Genomic DNA, 21,291 nt, shown 5'->3' with positions numbered 1-21,291 from the left:
TTTTATACACTTTCGGAATTACGAATCTGAATTTTTTTTTCAATTAATTTACACAATTTAATTATTGTATCTTTTATGCTCATCGTGTATTAAATCTTAGTGTATTAAATACAGCATACTCTTTCTAATCCTTTCTGTTTATCCTTTCCAAATAAAAACATTCATACCTGTGTACGCTTGAACTCACACCTGCGGCTAAATAGCTACAAGGTAAACGAATTGACTTCAAGCCGAGAAATATACAGCGACCTTTACAAAATAATATACACACTCTGCTCACACATTAGTTGCATTGAAATGATTATCAAACAATAACGGTAAATAGAACAGAAATATTTTCAGTTCAATATCAATAAAAATGTTCAATAAATCATTTGATGAAAAAATCTCAACAATAATAAATGAAAGTTATTCGAAAAACATTTACTAGAGATAATTTTATAGGAGTTTAATTCAATCATACAAAACGGTATATGCATATTCATTTTCGTTCATTCTTATATTGTGGTTAATAACTACGACCATTCATCAGCTGTGCGCTTTTAATTACGTATATTGTCGATAAGCTATAAGAGTTAAACAGATTTTATTTTTCCAGAATTCAACAAATCGGGCTAAAACGTCACAACCCACTCGAGAAGGTCAACCAAAAAAGTTACAAATACTTGATTTTCTCCGTTATTAGAAGGAATATAAAAAAAAAATTTTCAAATGTGTTTTTTATGTTAAGATGAACATAATTAGATGATAAGTAAAAAATCGCGGAATTTCCCTTTAAGAGTTTGGAAGTGTTTTAAGTTAATGAAATATATTAAATGCATGCTAATTTGATAAAATTTATTATTCTGCAGTAGTCAATATACGCATGTGCAAACAAATTTTATTGGATTTAGAGCATGGGTTTATTCACAAAGCAAAAGAAGCACGTCATATTAGAATAATTAGTAATCTGTCCTAATACCCCATTTAGGAATTCATTTGTGTATTCTAATCATTGCTCATTTTCATTTCAGCATCAAAGTCCATTTTTTTTTTTTGATAAAAAAAAATTCACAACTATAAAAAAAAAAGGCAGTCATATGCAAATATTTTTTATAATTCCAGTTATGCAGTTTAAAATAAATGTATAAGATAATCCATCTCTTACCCCTGGCTGTTTTGTCATATTATCTTCAGTTGACCGTAGAAATCTGGATTCTGAAAATACATAACACCAAAAAACAAATCATTTAAGGTGGTAGACCTTGATTGAGGGAGATAACTCTTTAAATCAGTTATGTGTTTGTTAAAGTCAAGTTTCATCAATGTTTTTTAAGCATTTACCTGAAACAGATTGGAAATAATCTATGTAACCTAGAAGCTTAGAATATATTTATGAAAATGGTTTACACAAACGTACTAATGATTTTTAGAGTTATCTCCCTGAACCAAGGTCTACCTCCTTAATACATGTATAAGATATTACAATCTATGTCATTATACAACATGTGAACAGATGGAATATTTGATAAGCAATGACAATAATTGAAATATCTATCACTAATAGGCATATACATAACAATTAATAAAAACAATGGTGAATCAAAATTTTTCTAAAAACAAAGAATTCAAATCAAATTACACAATGGTAAAGGCAGTACATTCTTCTTTTCACATTCTGTTATTTGACTGATAAAGATAACTAGAGGCTCTTTGATGACTGAAACAATTATCAAGAAATGTTACCCCCTGCTAAACTGCTAAAGACAAGATAACTTCAGACAAATTAAGTTTTCGATGAAGTTGTTTCCATCCATCCCCTAAAGTACCAGTCTTAAGACTAAAACCTTTTTTCTATATTTAGAATATTGAATGTTTGCAGATGACAGATCTCAAAGTCAGACTTTCTTTTAGTATTTAGTTGCCATCTACTTTTGACATACTGTGGATTCACTATTATTCGTTGGATACCAATTTTCATGAATTTCTTGGGTACAGGTAAATTACGAAATTAAAAGTTCACTTCAGGACAAATTTTCTATTGGCTGGTATGCAGACCTCAGCATGACCACAAATCAAATATCCTTGAACATGCAAGTTTTCCTTTATCCACGAAAAAATTCGTACCTACAAAATTAGATGAATCCACAGTATATCCGTAATCCTCTTCTTTTATTCATTGAAACAGATTGTCATCTTGATGTTAAAAATACTTGACCTCCAAAATCAGCCACCAAGGCATGACCATCCCTCGTCCAGTAGTATATTATGACTGTTGAGATCTCGGTGGATAATTGGTTGTGGTAGATTATGTAAGTACATCATACCCTTGGCAACATCACTTGCAATCGTCAATTTGGACTGTAAATCAATCAATCTGGAAGGTGAAAATATTTGCTGCAAAGTTATGGAAAAATATCCTGGATACAAAAATAGTGTGTCATCATAAATGCTGAATTGAGTATTAAATATACATTTGATTTACTATCACTGAAACCTACAGAAAGCAGGTTATAAAAGTATATTTCCCTAAATATTTAAAAAAAAAAAAATTAGTTCTGTAAAAAAAAAAATGTTTTATAAAGATTGATCAGAATCACCAGTTAAACTTTTGAAACCCGTCAAATCCCCAAATGACAGTGCCAACTCATTAAATACAGTATATTTACTGTCATTCCTTAATTTGACTGTAAACAAATAACAGTAAATTAATCTGGATGGTATTGACATCACTTGTTGCAAACATTTTTTAATCAGATGTATTAGAATTTGTCTAATACTGTTATACTTACCTTTTATGTTCATGAATAATACTAAATATTGATCCACCACTGACATACTGGGTGACAATGGCAAATTGCTGAAAACATAAACATGCATTTAATTAATATATCAAGCTATTGTTATAAATCAGATTTTCAGGAAACAATTCTCGTAGGTTAAATCATAGAAAACAGTACAAAAGCCATTCTATACTAGAAATGTTTTTTAACAATTTATCTTTTCTTTTCTAAATGAAAACAGGTTGTTTTTGCAAAATGATATCCAATATATCATCTGACATGACAAAACCATATATCAGGAAATTTCTTGGTCTTGGCTAATGCTTTATTCATGAAAGCATAAAATTTACTCGTAGCGAACTTTTTCTATAAATGCTGTGCACAAAACCATTAAGTATGAAAAATGAGCACAGTGATTACACTGTCTAATTTAAAGCCCAAACTGTGATAATCGAACTAAAAAATAATTCTATAATTGTTAAATAATGCCAGTGTTTTCCGCTAGCGGTCAGCATTTATCACATTTTTTGTGGTAATAAACATTCTGGATAAGCTTCATATGATTTGGTTGATGCAAACTAAAGTAAGAGAATGAAAACAAATAATTCAGCATTTTTTTCAATTTGTAAAGGGGCATAACTCTTGAACTGTAAAAGTGACGCCACCAAAATTCAACTTCATCAGTGTTTCTTGGTAATTAACATTCTGATAAGTTTCATACCATTTGACTGAGGCAAAGTAAAGTTAGAGAATGAAAATGAATAATTCAGCAATTTTTCCATTTGTAAAGGCATAACTCTAGAATGGTAAAAGTGATGCCACAAAATTTCAAAAGTTGATCTGTGTTTTGAGGGAATAAATATTATGGACAAGTTTCTCACTATTTGGTTGAGGAAAAATAAATTTAAAGAACGGAAACAAGCTTTAGGGAGGATGTATGGACATACGTACGAACAGAAAAGGGTAAAACTTAATGTAATCTGACTGATTTTTAAATGGATGTTTTTTATTTTGTACTTACACTTGGGTCATCTAAGGTAGCACCAACAAAATTAATAACATAAGGACTATTGAGCTTGGACAGAATGGCTACTTCTCTACAAAACATATCCACATCAGATTTGGCACCAAAGGAATTACCCCCTGTATCTGAAAATAGATAACAAACACAATGATCCTAACTGCTCGAATTGCATATATAAAGCAAATTGCCAATCTAAATGGTTCTAGCCTAAGAGTTGTTAGATTTCTAATATTTAGTGACACTTTTTTACAAGAATAGACTAATGTTTGAAATTTAAGAATGGCATTTAAATTTAAAAAATCTTTTCACAAGAACTTAAAACAGCCTACACAACTGTTAACAGAAGGATTGCTTTCAGTTGCATTTTGTACTAAAGGAATTGTATGTCAATATGGTTTAAATTTTTCTTTAACTGAACTTTTTTTTATATTAGTTATAGAATCAGACCACTGCCTCATTTACAGCGGATTCCATTGAGTGTGTAAACACTCGTAATATCTTTGGTTAGCTTGCTTGTTAGCTGAACTGTAAAGTCATTGTTAGGTTAGGTAAACTACCCTACTTTAAGAGTAGACTAGTCCAACAGAAAACTATCGATCTGTCTGTTGAACTATGGTACTTTGAAAGGAGGGTAGTATACCTGACCTCATAATGACTTCACGGTTCAGCTAACAAGCAAGCTAACCAAAGATATTAACTTTCGCTACACACTCAATGGAATCCGCTGTAATGTAAGCATATATATACATCTTCTGGTCGTAAATGATTTTATGTATTTTAGAACCACACATCATTAATGGAACTTGACACTTTTACAAACTCATTAACAATACCTTTTAATTGCACAAATTTTTCCATCATAAAACCCTTTGTAAACTTTGCCAAATGACCCACTACCAATTGGTTCCTGAAAAGTCAGATCTGTCAACTGTAATTGGAAATGTCTTGGCAATTCGGCTCGTAACTGAAGTACATCAATTTTCTCTAGAACAAAAGAGAAGAACATTGTACATATAGAATATACGAAAATGACTTGAATTACATACAAAAAACAACTGTCTATAGCTAGTATTAGATACCCCAAGAGTTTTGAACTTTGAAACATTATTGCATCAAGCATCACTAAAGAGACATTTGACCTTTTGTTCCCGGGGGTATTACCAGCCCAGTAACCAGCACTTAACATGTTGATATGAATATCAATTATATGGTCATTTTTTTTTTAAATTTACTGTTTGCAAAAGTACGAATTATTCCAAATACAAAGAATTTTCTTATCCCAGGCATAGAAAACCATAGCCGTATTTGGCACTAAATTTGGAATTTTGGGTCATCAATGCTCTTCAACTTTGTACTTGTTTTGGCTTTCTAACTATTTTGATCAGAGCTTCACTGATGAGTCTTATGTGGATGAAGCGCGCATCTGGCGTATTGAATTCTAAAACTGTTACCTTTGATAACTATATATAATTCTCAAAATGGGCATCTGGTTCCAAAAAAAAATCATGGTATTATCAATGTTACTGCAGATAAAATTCACAATGAAATGACAAATTGCAAGAAAACTGGTTAATTTCGTACATTTACTGTTCTGTGTGAGAGAAATATCTATCAAGTCCCACGAAATCAGCAGAACTTACCTCTGGTCATGCTCTTCAGTTTCCCTAGTGGTGATGGGACAGATACATATGACCCTTCACCCCCAGGCTGTGAATAGTCTCCACATGCAGACTCTTCTTGTGGTAGTTTATGATGTTTAAGTAGTGTAACAATGGAATCATGACCTGAAATATTCAAAACAATGGAATCAAGTCATGTGCATATTTTTTTTAAATATGTCTTTTAAAAAAAGAAGCTTAAATATGTAATATGTCATAATTACGTGTCAGCAAGCAATTCCTGAAACAGTCATATTTGCCAGACTTGTCCTAAACTGAAAGTGTTTGTCCTAAACGAGTAATTGGGATTTATGACAAATTTTATTTTTGAACAGAAATAATTTTGGTCATTTCCTTGAGATAGAGTTTCTAAATCGCCATTTTGAACTTGTTTTTGTTTTGTTATCCCTTTCCTGTAATAAAACTGCCACTCCAGTACAGTGTTATAATACCTGAGGGCCCTCCTAATAACTTTATTAATGCCTCAGGGAAATATTGGCTAATGATCGCTAATCTCTTTACCTGTGTTTTTAATTCACACCAGTCTATTGATCACAAGCTCAGAACTAATATTATAAAGAAATTAAAAGTCAGTTATAACTGTCTGCATTATTTAATTACTTTTCAGCTTAAACAATTGTCAATTCTGATTTCAAATTAAATTAAATTTGATTTAATTGACATAGAAAAAAAAATAATTTCACTACAAACACACATGCTTTGTTTACTATGTAATACGCATGCTTGAAATTCTCTTCTGCAGATTGGACACTAAATTGTAAATTCAAAATGATTTCATGCTAAATTAAACAAGTCCAACTATTATAATTAATTTCCAAACACTATTAAAGGTAAAAAATTAAAAGGCCGATGATTTCCTGTGAATTTGATAAACAAAATCCCAGAAATTGTCCGGAATTCTTTGTTTTACTATAGTCGCAAAACATCCGATTATAATTTTGTCTTCAAAATCAAAAGAAGCGTAAGCGAAGTTTGAGAAAATTTATCGTTTTGAATCATTAAAATCATTTAATTTTTAAACTGTTGCCTTCCCTTAATTGCTCAAGATCGATTTTTAGGAAAATGGTAGGGAAATTCATGAAGTAAATGCGATGCAACAGTTAAACACGTTCGTTCATGCTACAAACAAGACTGTATGTCAGTATGAGCATACACAGTTATGTGATTTGGACAATCCTTGTTTGAAAAAGGGCACCCACTTTTAAGTTATCTCAAAATGACCGAAATTAGGCGAAAAAATTTCCAAATCCTTGAGTGTCAGACATGTATTTGAAGGATCTCATGTTATAAATTAATACATCACATTCCTTTTTTTAATGTTAAATGTACACATAACGATTTCTTTTATATATTTTAGAATAATATCAAAAGCTTTGAAGTTGAAAAAAGTTCTGTTGTTAAAGTCTATATCTGTAGATCTTTACAAGTTAAAGTCCATACCTTGTTCGTACGCCCACATCAAAGCAGTTTGTTCTTCGATCTTTTCATTTCCATCTTTCTGGTCAACAATTTGAGCCACCAAGTTCATGTCTGCTCTCCATTCTAGTAAGAATTGTACTACTCTAATATGACCATGGTAGCATGCACTATGTAATGCTGGAAATGGAAAAATGATTTTTTCAGTAATACTGTGGAATCATTAATATTCGTTGGATACCAATTTTCGTAGATTTCGTGGGTACAGGGAAACAACGAATTTAAATGTTCAACGAAATGCATATTTCCTAAAGGAATGCATGTGAATTTTGTCAAAACCACAAATTTAAATATCCACGAATATGCAAGTTTCCCTCTGTCCACGAAAATTGGTACCCATGAAAATAAATGAATCCACAGTAGATGATGATGGCTGTGTAATGTCTAGTGGGCAAATGAATATGCATATTCAGGATGAAAACATTCTAATGTAATATGAATATAAACCCTGCTCTGTACTAGACCAACAAGTCAAGTTCTAGTTTACAAGGTAATAGTCCTCATGAAGAAACCTTTCACTGACACATTATTCTGATTATGAGCCAACTAGTCTTTGCTCTAACTCCTTAATGTGTTTTTTTTGTTTGACCATCCAGTGGAAACCACGACATATCACACTTGAGGTGAATACCCTACTAAGAGACCAATAAAGAGGTATTTCACTGATAGAAAAACTTTTCTGTTCTTTAAAGTCAATACAGGGAGAAACAAATCTAAACCAGGTGCTCCGCAGGGCGCAGCTTTATACGACCGCAGAGGTCGAACCCTGAACAGTTGGGGCAAGTATGGACAAAACATTCAAGCGTGATACAGCTCTGAATTTGGATTGTGATCAAATTTTTGACATTACATGGTTTTTTTTTTACACAAAACAAATGTCAAGATTTTACAAATCAATTAAAGATTTCTTCTTCAAACTTTTTAAATCTAAAATTAAATAGTTGATCATGACACAGCATAGGTTTCTGACACAGAACGAATGTGGTCTAATGAACTTAAAAGTTTTTTTTTTGCCTTTGAGCAATTCACTATGCTGTTGAATATTAATCCTCTCAAAAAAATGTTTGAAGAAATTTTCTTTTTATTTATGAAATCTGAAATGAGAAAAATTTAACCCCCCCCCTTTTTTTTCACATCCCCGTTTCCCTTTTTCCAAAACTGATATCAATTCAAATTTCTAATGGAGTTTGCAACAATAACTTCTCTTTTAAATACATCATAAAATATTAAAATGTAAAATAAAGTGCTTGTTATCACTGAATGGTAAAGATTGGTTGGTAGTAAAAGTGAATATACATTGTTTATTGTATAAAACAATAAAAAAAACTTCATCAGCAACATTTTATATTGGCAAATTTCCAATGATGTTATTTACATAAAGTTATTGGCAAATAAAAATAGAAAATGACATCATAGTCATGTCTGGCAAATGTCCAACATACATTATCTAAAAACATTTTAGATAAGATAAGGAAAAAAAGCTTCATCAGCAACATTTTATATTGGCAAATTTCCAATGAAGTCATTTACATAAAGTTATTGGCAAATAAAATAGAAAATGACATCATAGTCATGTCTGGCAAATTTCCAACATATATTATCAACTACTATTCTATACAAAGAAAGATAACTCCAATTGAAAATTAATTGCTCTTGCACAATATTGTGCAATTAGATATTTCTTGCTATTGTGCAATACTGTGCAATTGAAAATTTCTTGCTATTGCACAATATTTCATATGGAATCCTGATTTGGACCAACTTGAAAACTGGGCCCATAATCAAAAATCAAAGTACATATTTAGATAAAGCATATCAAATAAGCCCAAGAATTTAATTTTTGTTAAAATCAAACTTAGTTTAATTTTGGACCCTTTGGACCTTAATGTAGACCAATTTGAAAACTGGACCAAAAATTAAGAATCTACATACACAGTTAGATTTTGCATATCAAAGAACCCATTTATTCAATTTTTGATAAAAATCAAACAAAGTTTAATTTTAGACCCCCATTTAGACCAACTTGAAAACTAGGCCAATAATTAAAAATCTAAGTACATTTTTAAATTCAGCATATCAAAGAACCCCAAGGATTCAATTTTTGTTAAAATCAAACTAAGTTTAATTTTGGACCCTTTGGACCTTAATGTAGACCAATTTGAAAACGGGACCAAAAGTTAAGAATCTACATACATAGTTAGATTCGGCATATCAAAGAACCCCAATTATTCAATTTTTGATGAAATCACACAAAGTTCAATTTTGGACCCTTTGGGCCCCTTATTCCTAAACTGTTAGGACCAAAACTCCCAAAATCAATACCAACCTTCCTTTTGTGGTCATAAACATTGTGTTTAAATTTCATTGATTTCTATTTACTTAAACTAAAGTTATTGTGCGAAAACCTAGAATAATGCTTATTTGGGCCCTTTTTTGGCCCCTAATTCCTAAACTGTTGGAACCAAAACTCCCAAAATCAATCCCAACCTTTCTTTTGTGGTCATAAACCTTGTGTCAAAATTTCATAGATTTCTATTAACTTAAACTAAAGTTATAGTGCGAAAACCAAGAAAATGCTTATTTGGGCCCTTTTTGGCCCCTAATTCCTAAAATGTTGGGACCAAAACTCCCAAAATCAATACCAACCTTCCTTTTGTGGTCATAAACCTTGTGTTAAAATTTCATAGATTTCCATTCACTTTTACTAAAGTTAGAGTGCGAAAACTAAAAGTATTCGGACGCCGGACGACGACGACGACGACGACGACGACGCCGACGCCAACGTGATAGCAATATACGACGAAAAAATTTTCAAATTTTGCGGTCGTATAAAAATTAAAAACGGTGCATAAAATTATAATAATTGTCAACTCGTTAGTTGACCTTCTACATTGCAGCAGTGCCTTTGTTCTTATCATATATACTTATTTACAATAATTTCTGGTTTCTTATGTTATTATCTTGTTAATTAGTAATAACTAAAGCTTTTTATATAATTAATGAAACAATGAGTTACCTGTGTGACCATCTTTACCCTGACAGTTTATATTGACCACTGGTTGTTCTAACAGGAATTTGATTAATTCCAGACTTCTGCCATTGGTACATGCACTATGCAGAGGTGTTTCACCAAACAAGTTCTCCTTTACCAGACTATCAGGACCAGTGAGAGATACAAGCTGTTTAACAACTTCTACTTTGGCATTGTAACAGGCTCTGAAAAATACAATGCAGGAATACTGTGGATTCATTTATTTTCGCTGGTACCAATTTTCGTGGATTATGGAAAACTTGCAAGTTCGTGGATATTTAATTTCATGGTTTTGCCGAAGTCTACATGTATACAAGCCTATAGACAATTTGTTATTCGCTGAACATTTAATTTCGTGGTTCAACAGTACCAACGAAAGCCACGAAAATTGGTATTCCACGAATAATAATGAATCCACAGTAAGTGTGAAAATATTCAGAATATAGAACTATACTATATCATTAGTTATCTTTATTTACCGCCATCTGTACAAATATGAATTGAAAGAAATGTGGGTTATAAGTAATTGAGATTTGAGACAGTAACCTAACCACCCAAAAAACAAAAAATGCATTAAGAGGTTTGCAAAAGCAATACCAAATGTCAAGGTCCAAATCACTTTCATTGAACTAAAATTGAGAATGAAAATAGGGAATATGTCAAAGAGACAACAACCTGAGCAAAGAGCAGATAAAAGCCTTTATACTGCAATCAGCTATTTTACTATACAGATAAAGCTATACGTATAAACGTTAGCTTTATACGTCAATGACCCCAACTAACCTATAAGCCCCGCCTCCTTATTGTATTTCATCAACAACGTCACGTCACGACCATGACAACGTAAAGTAACAATGGTCAAACTTTTATGAATTTATACTTTTATGTCTTCAAATTGGTTTTTTATATACCATGATTATCAAATGTTATTAATTAAGTTCATTTTCCCTTTCTAATTCCTCAATATGTCAATGTCTTATCGCCTGGACTACGCTCATAGGGAAATACCCCAAAATGGTACCCCAAGAGGGAAATTCCGAACACTTTTTTTAACAATTTTTGTTATATAATTTTTTCATTTTAAAATATTTTTTTCGATTTCAGTATAAAAACAATATACGTATAGTGTCTTGAAATATAAAATTTATTTGTATTCGACACGAAACGGGAAAATGCTCGGTAGAACCTCGCATTTTCCCGTTTCTAAGCCTCATACAAATAAATTTCATATTTCAAGACACTATACGTATATTGTCTAAAAAGCCAGCATTTGGTCTTCAACATAGTAAGAAAATCCAATACACATTTTTTTAAGAAGTCAGCTGAAGCAGCATCAGGTCAGGAATTTTTTGCTGTGTTGAAGACCCATTGTTAGCCTTTAACTGTTTTCTGCTCTTTGGTCAGGTTGTTGACTCATTCGCATTCGAAATCTTATAATCCAGAAAAGTGTGAATAAATTTAACAGAGACTTTCAATATATGACAGATTTTAAATACATGTTTCAACGTTGTTTTCAGTCAGTTTCATTAGAATGGAGATAACAATACTGTATTTCAAACTCTGACGGCATCAATTAGTGATTTTTTAATGGTTACAAATATATGTTTACTGGCTCTGCTAACGCTTTGCCAGTAAACTTAATTTGCTACCATTAAACCCCCAATTGATGCTGTTGGAGCTTAAAATACAATACAGTTTTCTCATAAATAAAGCTGTTTATCGCTATTTTGTGCATTTTTCCTTTGATCTTTTTTTGTGATAATTTTCATATCATGCTTCTCGCTTGAGATGGAAAAATTATCGCTAGAAACCAAGGAGGCCACGTGGCGTTGCTTACGAAATTGACATGAAATTGACAACGTCGTCATAGGTAAAATAGCGATAAACAGATTATCATTGGTCATCTCAACTCGATTGCTTTTCTCACTTTCGCTGTTCCAGCTCAAGCGAGAAAATCAATCTCGTTGAGATGATCAACGATAATTATAGATTATCGTTGATCATCTCAACGAGATTGATTTTCTCGCTTGAGCTGGTACAGCGAAAGTGAGAAAAGCAATCGAGTTGAGATGACCAATGATAATCTGTTTATCGCTATTTTACCTATGACGAAGTTGTCAATTTCATGTCAATTTCGTTAGTAACGCCACGTGGCCTCCTTAGTTTCTAGCGATAATTTTTCCATCTCAAGCGAGAAGGATGATATGAAAATTATCACAAAAAAAGATCAAAGGAAAAATGCACAAAATAGCGATAATCTATAAATATCAAATTTAGACTTACAAATGAAGTGGAGTATCACCATAGATATTTTCCCCATGTGCTTCAGCTTGGTGTTCTAGAAGATAATGAAGCACCATCAGATGTCCTGATTTACAACAGAAATGTATGGGTCTATGCTCCTCATCATCTGTCACATTCACTAGAGAAAAAGTAAATGGATAAGAATATTTTATTTCATTTTATTTTAATCCATCATGTACGACAATTTGTTGGTGTTGGTTTTTTCAAATATCTAGTCTTTTATAATATAAAGATATCACAATAAGTTGTTTTCCATACAACCAAATCTTCAAATCTTATATATAGGAAGATGTGGTATGAAGTATGAAGGCCCAATGAGACAACTCTCCATCCAAGTCACAATTCATTAAAGTAAACCATTATAGGTCAAGGTATGGTTTTCAACACAGAGCTTTGGCTCACACCAAACAGCAAGCTGTAAAGGAGCCCAAAAAAATACAAGTGTAAAACCATTCAAATGGGAAAACCAACAGTCTAATCTATTTTTATTTTCAAAATTGGTTCTTTTTCTTTCTGTTTTTATTGGTTAATCAACAAAGTATGCTAATTATTTTTTGTACTTAAGAATATCACTGTCATTCATGACAATAATGTGCATCATTATCAACTTACTGGATACAATTCATAATGAAAGTCTACCATCAAACTTTACATTCTAAGTACATAAAGTTTATATAACAAAATAAAATAAAGACCTACCATCTGCTATTTGCTTAGAGGTACCATTGATTAACAGCTTGGTAATATTCAAATGCCCTTTGGAACATGCTAAATGTAGAGGTCTGTCCCCAACCCCACCAGATATGTTGATATCAGCACCACAAGAAATCAGGAGTTCTACAACCTTCAAAAGAAATATATTTACATTAGTTATATTGGAACATAAAAGATGATAATGATGAATTGGTGTTTTAACATATAGTGGCAAATACTACATGCAAATCAAGATGAGAGCAAGTTAATGTGAATTGAATATTAAACCTGCTTTGTACCAGACTGATACTCTGTAATGGAAGCATAATATGTTACAGTCCATAGGAAGAAATGTTATTCATACTACCAAAACCTTTTATTCTCTCTCCAAGCTGATTATTTTTTGCTTTTATTTTTAAATGCAGTATGCTTCACGAAAAAGCAGCTAATAACAATTTTCTGATCTTTAGTTTGTCCTTGCTGAGAATCAAACCTATGATGTGAGATAAGAACGGTAAATGATATCTAAATTGGCTTCAATGCAACCTGACACTACATAACTAATAAATATACTGAACAACAATTTATATAAGTTAATCAAAAAGTTCATCCTGCAAAGAAATAATCTCAGATGCTACTCAAAATTATTGTATTATATTAATTTGATTTGCTTATTACTGTTTTTTTGTCATAAGGCCAAATAAAAATATATGTGTGGTTCCAGTAACCCTACGGTCCCTACTTTTTCAGCTTAAAAATAGCCTACCCTTAAGATTTTATTGTCATTTTTCATTAAGCACTGTTAAAGTCAGAATGTTGCTCTCATAGACTCAATGTAAAAAAAAAACCATAAAATAAAAAAAAATCCCTACCTACCTACCCTAACTTTTTTTCAGATGTAATTGGAACCACACATACTTTTTTATTTGGCCTAAGCATATAAATACCTTGTCCTGACCAAAATTACTAGCCAGGTGAAGCGGTGAAAACTTCACAGCATCTCCTTTGTTTATTAAACCACCATTTTCCAGCAAAAGACTGGTGATCTGAAATAGTTATGAACATCTGTATCTCAGTAACATTCAATAATTTTAATAAGACATTTAGAAAACATTATAAAATTAGCGGATGGCACAGAGGTGCCAAAGGTTCAACTTCAACATAACACCTTCAAACCAAATATGTTATTTTCACTCTAGGTTCAAACAAAATCAATTTAAAAACACACAAAAACAGTTAAGAATTGTATGAAGTATTTTATAAAGTACTAAATTTTTTACCTTTTTCCCAAAGAAAGCATATTTGTATTTTTTGGGGGTACCCAACCAATCCTAATTTTTCATTTGTGTTTTTAGGGAATTACAATGAAATTTTCAATGATTGCAGTTAAATTCAAAATGCTTACAGTTTGTTTCCTGCATATAATCTACATAAATATTTTTTGAAAGTCGTCATAAAATTTATATCTATTATGTTTGAAAAACTTATCTTTACACTTTAAAAAAGCAGACATATTTTCATGGCGTAGTTTTCAAATACTAGCTTTATTACAAAAACAGTCAGCACATTACTTTACTATCAACAACAACAAAATGTTATACTATTTTGTATCTTTATCTCAATATATAATCCATCCAAGTCAATAAGTTTTAAGCATACATTTCTTAATCTCTGAGCCTCCTTACCTCCGAGTGGCCACACATAGCAGCAATGTGGAGAGGAGTAATACCACTATTTCCTGGTAGGTTAACATCAACATTGTCATGCTCTAATAAATATTGCACACATTCAATATCACCCTGTAATTAGATCAAATATATTTAATTGTAATGCAATTCATTTGTCACGATAATTTTCATTGGACATTGTCAAATATTATAAAGGGTTAGAATCCACTTTCTACTAGTTTGTAACTAAGAAAGCCACCATATTGGATTCCGATTTTTTTTTTGGTATGTATTTTCTCACAAAATAAATAAGAAAGTCACATTTTGAGCCTTAAAATCTTCTGAAACCATTGTGAAGCATATGAAAGGTATAAATACCTCTAGTGACTATGTTTGACATTGTAAGTATACATATGAGGTCACATTGTTTAGATGCTTAAGACTATGCAACAGTTTCACTTTTTCATTTATGTCATTTTAAGTCAAAATATTTATTAAATGGGATTTATTTTAATATGCTGCATTAAAATGGAGATAATTGCATTGTATTATAAGCTTGGCATTCTTAGAACTTGATTTAACTTTCCAAAATATCTATTTACCTAGCTCTGCTTCGTGTTGTTAGGAAAACACAATTTGCATTGATAACAATACAGTTTGAGGCAAAAAAAATTATGGTCGATAATGCTGTTCTTCCTTCCTCTTTCAGGATTATATAGAACTATTCTTGTCATTACGATAACTTTACATATTCAACTATTTAAAATTTTGATATTTCTACCTCCTATATATTGAATACAATTTACTAAAACACAAATTAAGACAAGTCTCTAGATCTAGAACATTTTGTTAAGTCGGGTCTAGATATTTTCCAAGATAAATTAAGGTAAAGTTTGGATTGGTCTTTCAAGTTTATAATTATAGCTCAGCTTTATATTGTATCTTTAGTTTTTATTGGTAAACACATGCTACTGATTATCATGATTATCATGATTATCTCTGGTTTGTTTTGGGGTCATTTTAAACAGTGTTGTAGGTCTTTAAATATGGATTATTTCAAATTTTCAACCAAATGAATTTTTATAAAGTGTATTCATGTTATAAATAACATGGAAGTCAAGTTTTTTTAAATTACCAAGAGTTACGTACCTTGTAAGTTGCCAAATGAATGGCTGCAAACTGATTTTTAGTTAGAGCACATGGTGGCACACCTTTCTTTATCAATAAGTCTACTAATGATCTACTTGCTGAAATAAAATAAAATATAATACATGAAGCTTTTATGTGTCATTATTAAACTGAAGTGTTTTTTTTTTAAAATGATGCAAAGTTAACGGTAAATATCAAATAAATTATACATAAATGTTACCAATGACAGTAAACCAATAGAAAAGAGGTTCAGAAAAACTTTAACTATCTACAGAATAGACTACTCACACGCTTTCAAAGTCAATGGACCATGAATAAGGCAAGGAAAAAAACTCCAAAGAAATGGAGAATGAGATGTCTAAATGCTATTTAGCTGGATACCGAATATCACTGATTTTCAATTAGAAGGGTGGGCATCAATTAATCTTCACGGAAATCATATCAGCCAATAGTAATACAAATGCAAACAAATTTACCTTTCTGGTTCCTAATAACCAGAAATTTCTACAAAGTCAAACATACTCAACATACCCTGTCACAGCCAGAACAACTTAAACAGCATTCCTAAGTAATTCTACTTGGAATTTGTCACAGGTCACACAAAAATTACAGTAAAAATATTTCATTAGTTGAGACAACTGTCAACTAAAACTTACTTCCAGACAGACATGCTATGTGTAACAGAGTAAAGTTTCCGTCAGTATTCTCCAGGACATTTTCATCTGTTAAAATTTCTTTCACTTTACTTACATCACATTTTCTGTAAAACAAAAATGTTATATACATGCATGTATTTAAATTAAAGTTAACTTAAAAAGAAACAAGATTTTTTTTTTCTTAAACATTTCTATAGTCGCCGTCACTTAAAATTGGCACCATGTTTTTTGTCAAATATTTCTTAAATATCGACCGTGTTTACTAAAGATCATGTTTTTCAATTAGCGGAATCAAATATCATTCCAAAAATCAACTACTGTCCTACCTTTTATTGTGTTTGCACTGTATAATCCTGACCTTCACATAATCCAAGATTATTTTGTATGGTGGAATCCGCCATTGTTATTACCGGAAGTGTTGCCGTGGAGTTCCAAGTGCTCTCCATTTTCTTGTGTCTCTCTGAGCTTTTCATCATCTTTATGTAAAAAGCGCGGGAAATTGTATCATCAATGACAATGATATTACCGGAGAGTAACGAATGTTATGGAATAAGGGACCCCCATAGAAACCAAGATGGCGGTTATACAATGTAAATAATCTTGAAAAATGTGAAGGTCAGGATTATACAGTGCAAACACAATAAAAGGTAGGACAGTAGTGGATATTTGGGCAGAATTTTACTTCCGCTGAATGAAAAACATCATCTCGAGTAATGTGGCTGATATTTAATTATTTTTTGACAAAAAACATGGTGCCAATTTTATGTGACAGCGACTATATATCTTGATGACATTGATGACATTAACCTTTATGAAATAAAATAAAAAAGAATTAACCCTAAAATTGAACTGTACGGTTTTGGATATCACTCGTGTTGGTAAGAATTAACTTATTATAAGGTTCTAATTACAAATTAATTCAAGTCAGATTCTGGTTTTATTGACTTTTCAGCCTAACAATAGACTGTTTTTGATTACCTTAAAAGGTCAAACCTTAAATTTTATTATTCAAAATGTGTTTTCCTTGAAAGTGCAGGCTGCAGTTTCAATTCTTTCTAAAACAGGATATTTCTGACTCTGCTACAAACAAGATGTTTTTAAGGGGAAGTAACTCTAATCAATAGATTCTAACCTGCACAAGTAGGTCTCTGACTGCTGTACACAACTTTTATATCTTGACCTGGATATCTCTTGTTTTCCCCTTTTATTGTGGTAGATTTGATATTTGGTTTTCAGCAGCATATACATTTATATGTTGTGTTGAAATTATGACAAGATCAAACTTTTGTAGTTCTGAAGTTAATTGTTTGTTCTATACTTCTGTTCAATATGTATTTTTGTATACCTTTGTTCAACTCAATTATTGATACCAGAATAAAATGATATATATAATAAAGTAGCTTTACTTACGCACATAGTTGCTGAAGTTCTGACCAATCTGAATCTCTTGGTCGTAAATCTTCTATTACTCGAGAACGGAAAATAGAATAACTCTCACTGATTTTCTTTTTTAATTCATCTACAAAAATTAATTTGCACAACTGAAAACAGAGTATTGATATAAATGTAGACAATACACGCTTTAGAGTAAACTTCTGTTTCAGTAAACAAGGGACACAATATGAAGTCAAAATCTGCTTATACATGTAAAATAGAGAATGGAAATGGGGAATGTGCCAAAGAGACAACAACCCGACCATAGAGCAGACAACAGTAGGCTTCTTTCAGCTAGCCCCTAAACAAATATATACTGGTTTAGTGTTAATGAACACCATACTAAACTCCAAATTGTACACAAGAAACTAAAAGTTAAAATAATACAAGACTAAAAAAAGGCCAGAGGCTCTTGACTTGGGACAGGCGCAAAAATGCGGAGGGGTTAAACATGTTTGTGAGATCTCAACCCTCCCCCTATACCTCTAGCCAATGTAGAAAAGTAAACGCATAACAATACGCACATTAAAATTCAGTTCAAGAGAAGTCCGACTCTGATGTCAGAAGATGTAACCTAAGAAAATAAACAAAATGACAATAATACATAAATAACATCAGACTACTAGCAGACTACTAGCAGTTAACTGACATGCCAGCTCTGGACTTCAATTAAACTGATTGAAAAATTATGTCTTCATCATATGAATATCAGGCACAATCCTCCCCGTGAGGGGTTTAGTATCATACCATCATAACATATATGAGAAGAACATAACCCGTGTCATGCCAACAACTGGTTTATTAATAATAAATGTGTTTAGTTCCGATGCAAGACCCTATAAGTGAATCAATATTAACGCCAAAATATGCAATCTTTATTGACCTGACAACAGTATCGTAACTATATCCCTTCTTAATAAGTCTATTTAAAGGTTTTGTACTTGCTCATGTTTTTTTTATAATTTCCATGAGCAATATCATAAATAACTTTACAGAAGTGACTGTTTTTGATTACTATGGTACATTTGTGCTACACAATGCAAGACTTACTGGACATTGTTCAATTCAAAATAACTGGTACAATGCAGGTTTTATTTAAGGTCTGTTCCATTAAAACATACATTGTACATGGTACCAAGGGAAGGCACTTTAAAAATATATAGATGAAACCCACCCATAGTCATGATAGTGGAGTTTTGGAAGTGGCTTCCCTGTGTCCCATGTATGTTTTTATGGAATAACCCTAAGCCTTAAAGCTAATATTCAGTTTTAAAATTAAAAATTACCAGCACATGACACTGTTGGTCTTGATTTATAATTTCCCATTCCAGAACATTTTCGTTACAATCAGAACACATCAGCATAATCTTCTTCATGTGTATTTGAACATTGGATCACCTTTTGTGGAGTTTTCTGTAAAAATAAAGTTGAGTAATAAACTTTAATCAAATCAGTCTTCTAGATTACCAACCAAAAAAGTGAAAAAGTATCTTTTAACAAAACGCATAAGACTAACAGTTCGAACAACTGATGTTGTTAAACCCTGCTGACCTTGTTGGTTATGTAAATTTTATCAATCATGATTTTGATTGAATTAAATGATTACAACTGGTGCTACTTTTGTTCACAATCAACAGACAATTGTTGAATAAACATACCAGGGGGGGGGGGGGAGACGAGGGGGGGCATGGCCTTTTTCAGGACGTCAGGATCTGGTGTTTTTAAGCTCATGATTTCGGGATTGATCCTTTTGGGATCCTGGAATTCTTTTTTCGAATTTCGGGATGGTGGGATTTAATTTTTTGTAATTCAGGACCTCAGGATTTCATGTTTTTAAGACAGGGATTGTGGGATCAGGACCCCTCTGACACCCCACCCCCACCTCAATATTAGGTCTGAGACTATTATAACACATATATTACAGTAGTCTCAGATTAGGCATACCTCACTGTTCATCAAGCATCAATATTTTTTACAAATTCCATTATTCCATATTGAAATGTGTCACCACAGGGGCGCGTATAATAGATATTTTTTTGGCGGAAATCATTTATTATCCCAGTCGCCTTGATTGCGTTTTACATAGTGATAAGTCCACTTTTAAGGTTCATGTGGACCCTATGGCTAAAATGGCTGTATTTTCACCTAAAAATTTAATCTGAGTACAGACAAACCTGCGCATCTGTAAAAATTTTCAAGCATAGCATGCCCTAGATAAAAAAAATTAAAATGTGTTTTATGTTTTAGAAAAATAAAAACTAACCAGGATTTTGCCGTGCACTTTTTTTCATTCCTCCAGAAGATGCCAAAATAAACATGATAAACTAAGTCGGGAAACAGGTTTGAGAACTTCCCCACAGGTAATAATTGGAGTGAGCTGTATTGATTGACATGGACATGAGATGGACAATAGATACCTGACAATAATTGGTTATTTAAACTGTGTATCTGAGTGGACCATATCAAGGTAAATTCAACTGTTTGTTAATTTTATCATCTTCTGCAGGGACGAAAAAAAGTGTACGGCAAAATCCAGTTAAGTTATTAATTTTCTAAATCATACAATGCATTTGAATTCTATTTATTTAACTTTTCCAGATGCACAGGTTTGACTGTACTCAGAGTAAAATTTGAGGTGAAAATACGGCCATTTTAGCCATAGGGTCCACATGAACCTTAACATTGATTTATAACACCTACCAGTCGACTGGGCATATATTTCAGCCAGAAACATCTATGATACACGCCCCTGTCAGGGGCGGATCCAGCCATTTTATAAACGGGGGTGTTTCCAACCCAGAATAAAGGGGGGGTTCCAACTATATGCTCCCATTCAAATGCATTGATCGTCCAAAAAAAAGGGTGGTTCCAACCCAAGGAACCTGGATCCGCCACTGCCTGTGTTGTCAGCAACACTCCAAAGTTAATGTACATGTAGAATCATAAGATTATCAGGGATGGATCAACTTAGGGCCAGATCGACCTTGGACGGATCGACTGGGGATGGAGTGACTTTGGGACGATTGCATCGATTTTGGGTCAGATAGACATGATACCTTTTCAAACTAGGAACAATTTATCTTTTAAAAAGAACCTCTAAACAAAAAAGTGCAAAATGGAGCAAATAGATGGCTGTATCTTTATCAAAACTTTACAGTAACAAATCCAGTAAACCTTACAGATACATCATCACAATTCATTGATGTTAACAGGTCAAGTAGTATGATACAAACACTTACATGTACTTAGTACCACTATCAAATTAGTCAAAAAGTAAAAAAGTGAGAAGTTAAAAAAAATAACAACAGCTTATATCATTGACCAAAAATAATTGGATAATATGAGTCATGAATTTTTGAGTTCCAGTAAATCTCACAAATATATATGAAGTATTCTGAATAAATTCGATTAATTTC

At 32.0% G+C, this 21,291-nt stretch overlaps 1 protein-coding gene across 1 annotated transcript; it reads right to left on the bottom strand.

Annotated features, from left to right (window-relative positions):
* Positions 1–1,147: 1,147 nt before the first annotated feature.
* LOC139506736 (serine/threonine-protein kinase TNNI3K-like) lies at positions 1,148–21,185 on the bottom strand (the record flags this gene model as incomplete). The annotated part of the gene is given in 18 exon segments (XM_071295524.1): positions 1,148–1,197; positions 2,198–2,228; positions 2,230–2,356; positions 2,772–2,839; positions 3,784–3,905; positions 4,615–4,770; positions 5,427–5,570; positions 6,906–7,061; positions 9,958–10,157; positions 12,256–12,394; positions 12,976–13,120; positions 13,917–14,015; positions 14,655–14,768; positions 15,786–15,883; positions 16,442–16,545; positions 17,852–17,960; positions 19,162–19,288; positions 21,115–21,185. Coding segments are annotated over 17 exon segments (1,902 nt in total), but the record flags the coding sequence as incomplete, so codon positions are not given.
* Between the last annotated feature and the right edge of the window lie 106 nt (positions 21,186–21,291).

This window comes from Mytilus edulis, unplaced genomic scaffold (genome assembly GCF_963676685.1).
Source record: "Mytilus edulis unplaced genomic scaffold, xbMytEdul2.2 SCAFFOLD_1315, whole genome shotgun sequence".
NCBI lineage: Eukaryota > Metazoa > Mollusca > Bivalvia > Mytilida > Mytilidae > Mytilus > Mytilus edulis.
This window is presented reverse-complemented; position numbering and strand designations above follow the sequence as displayed.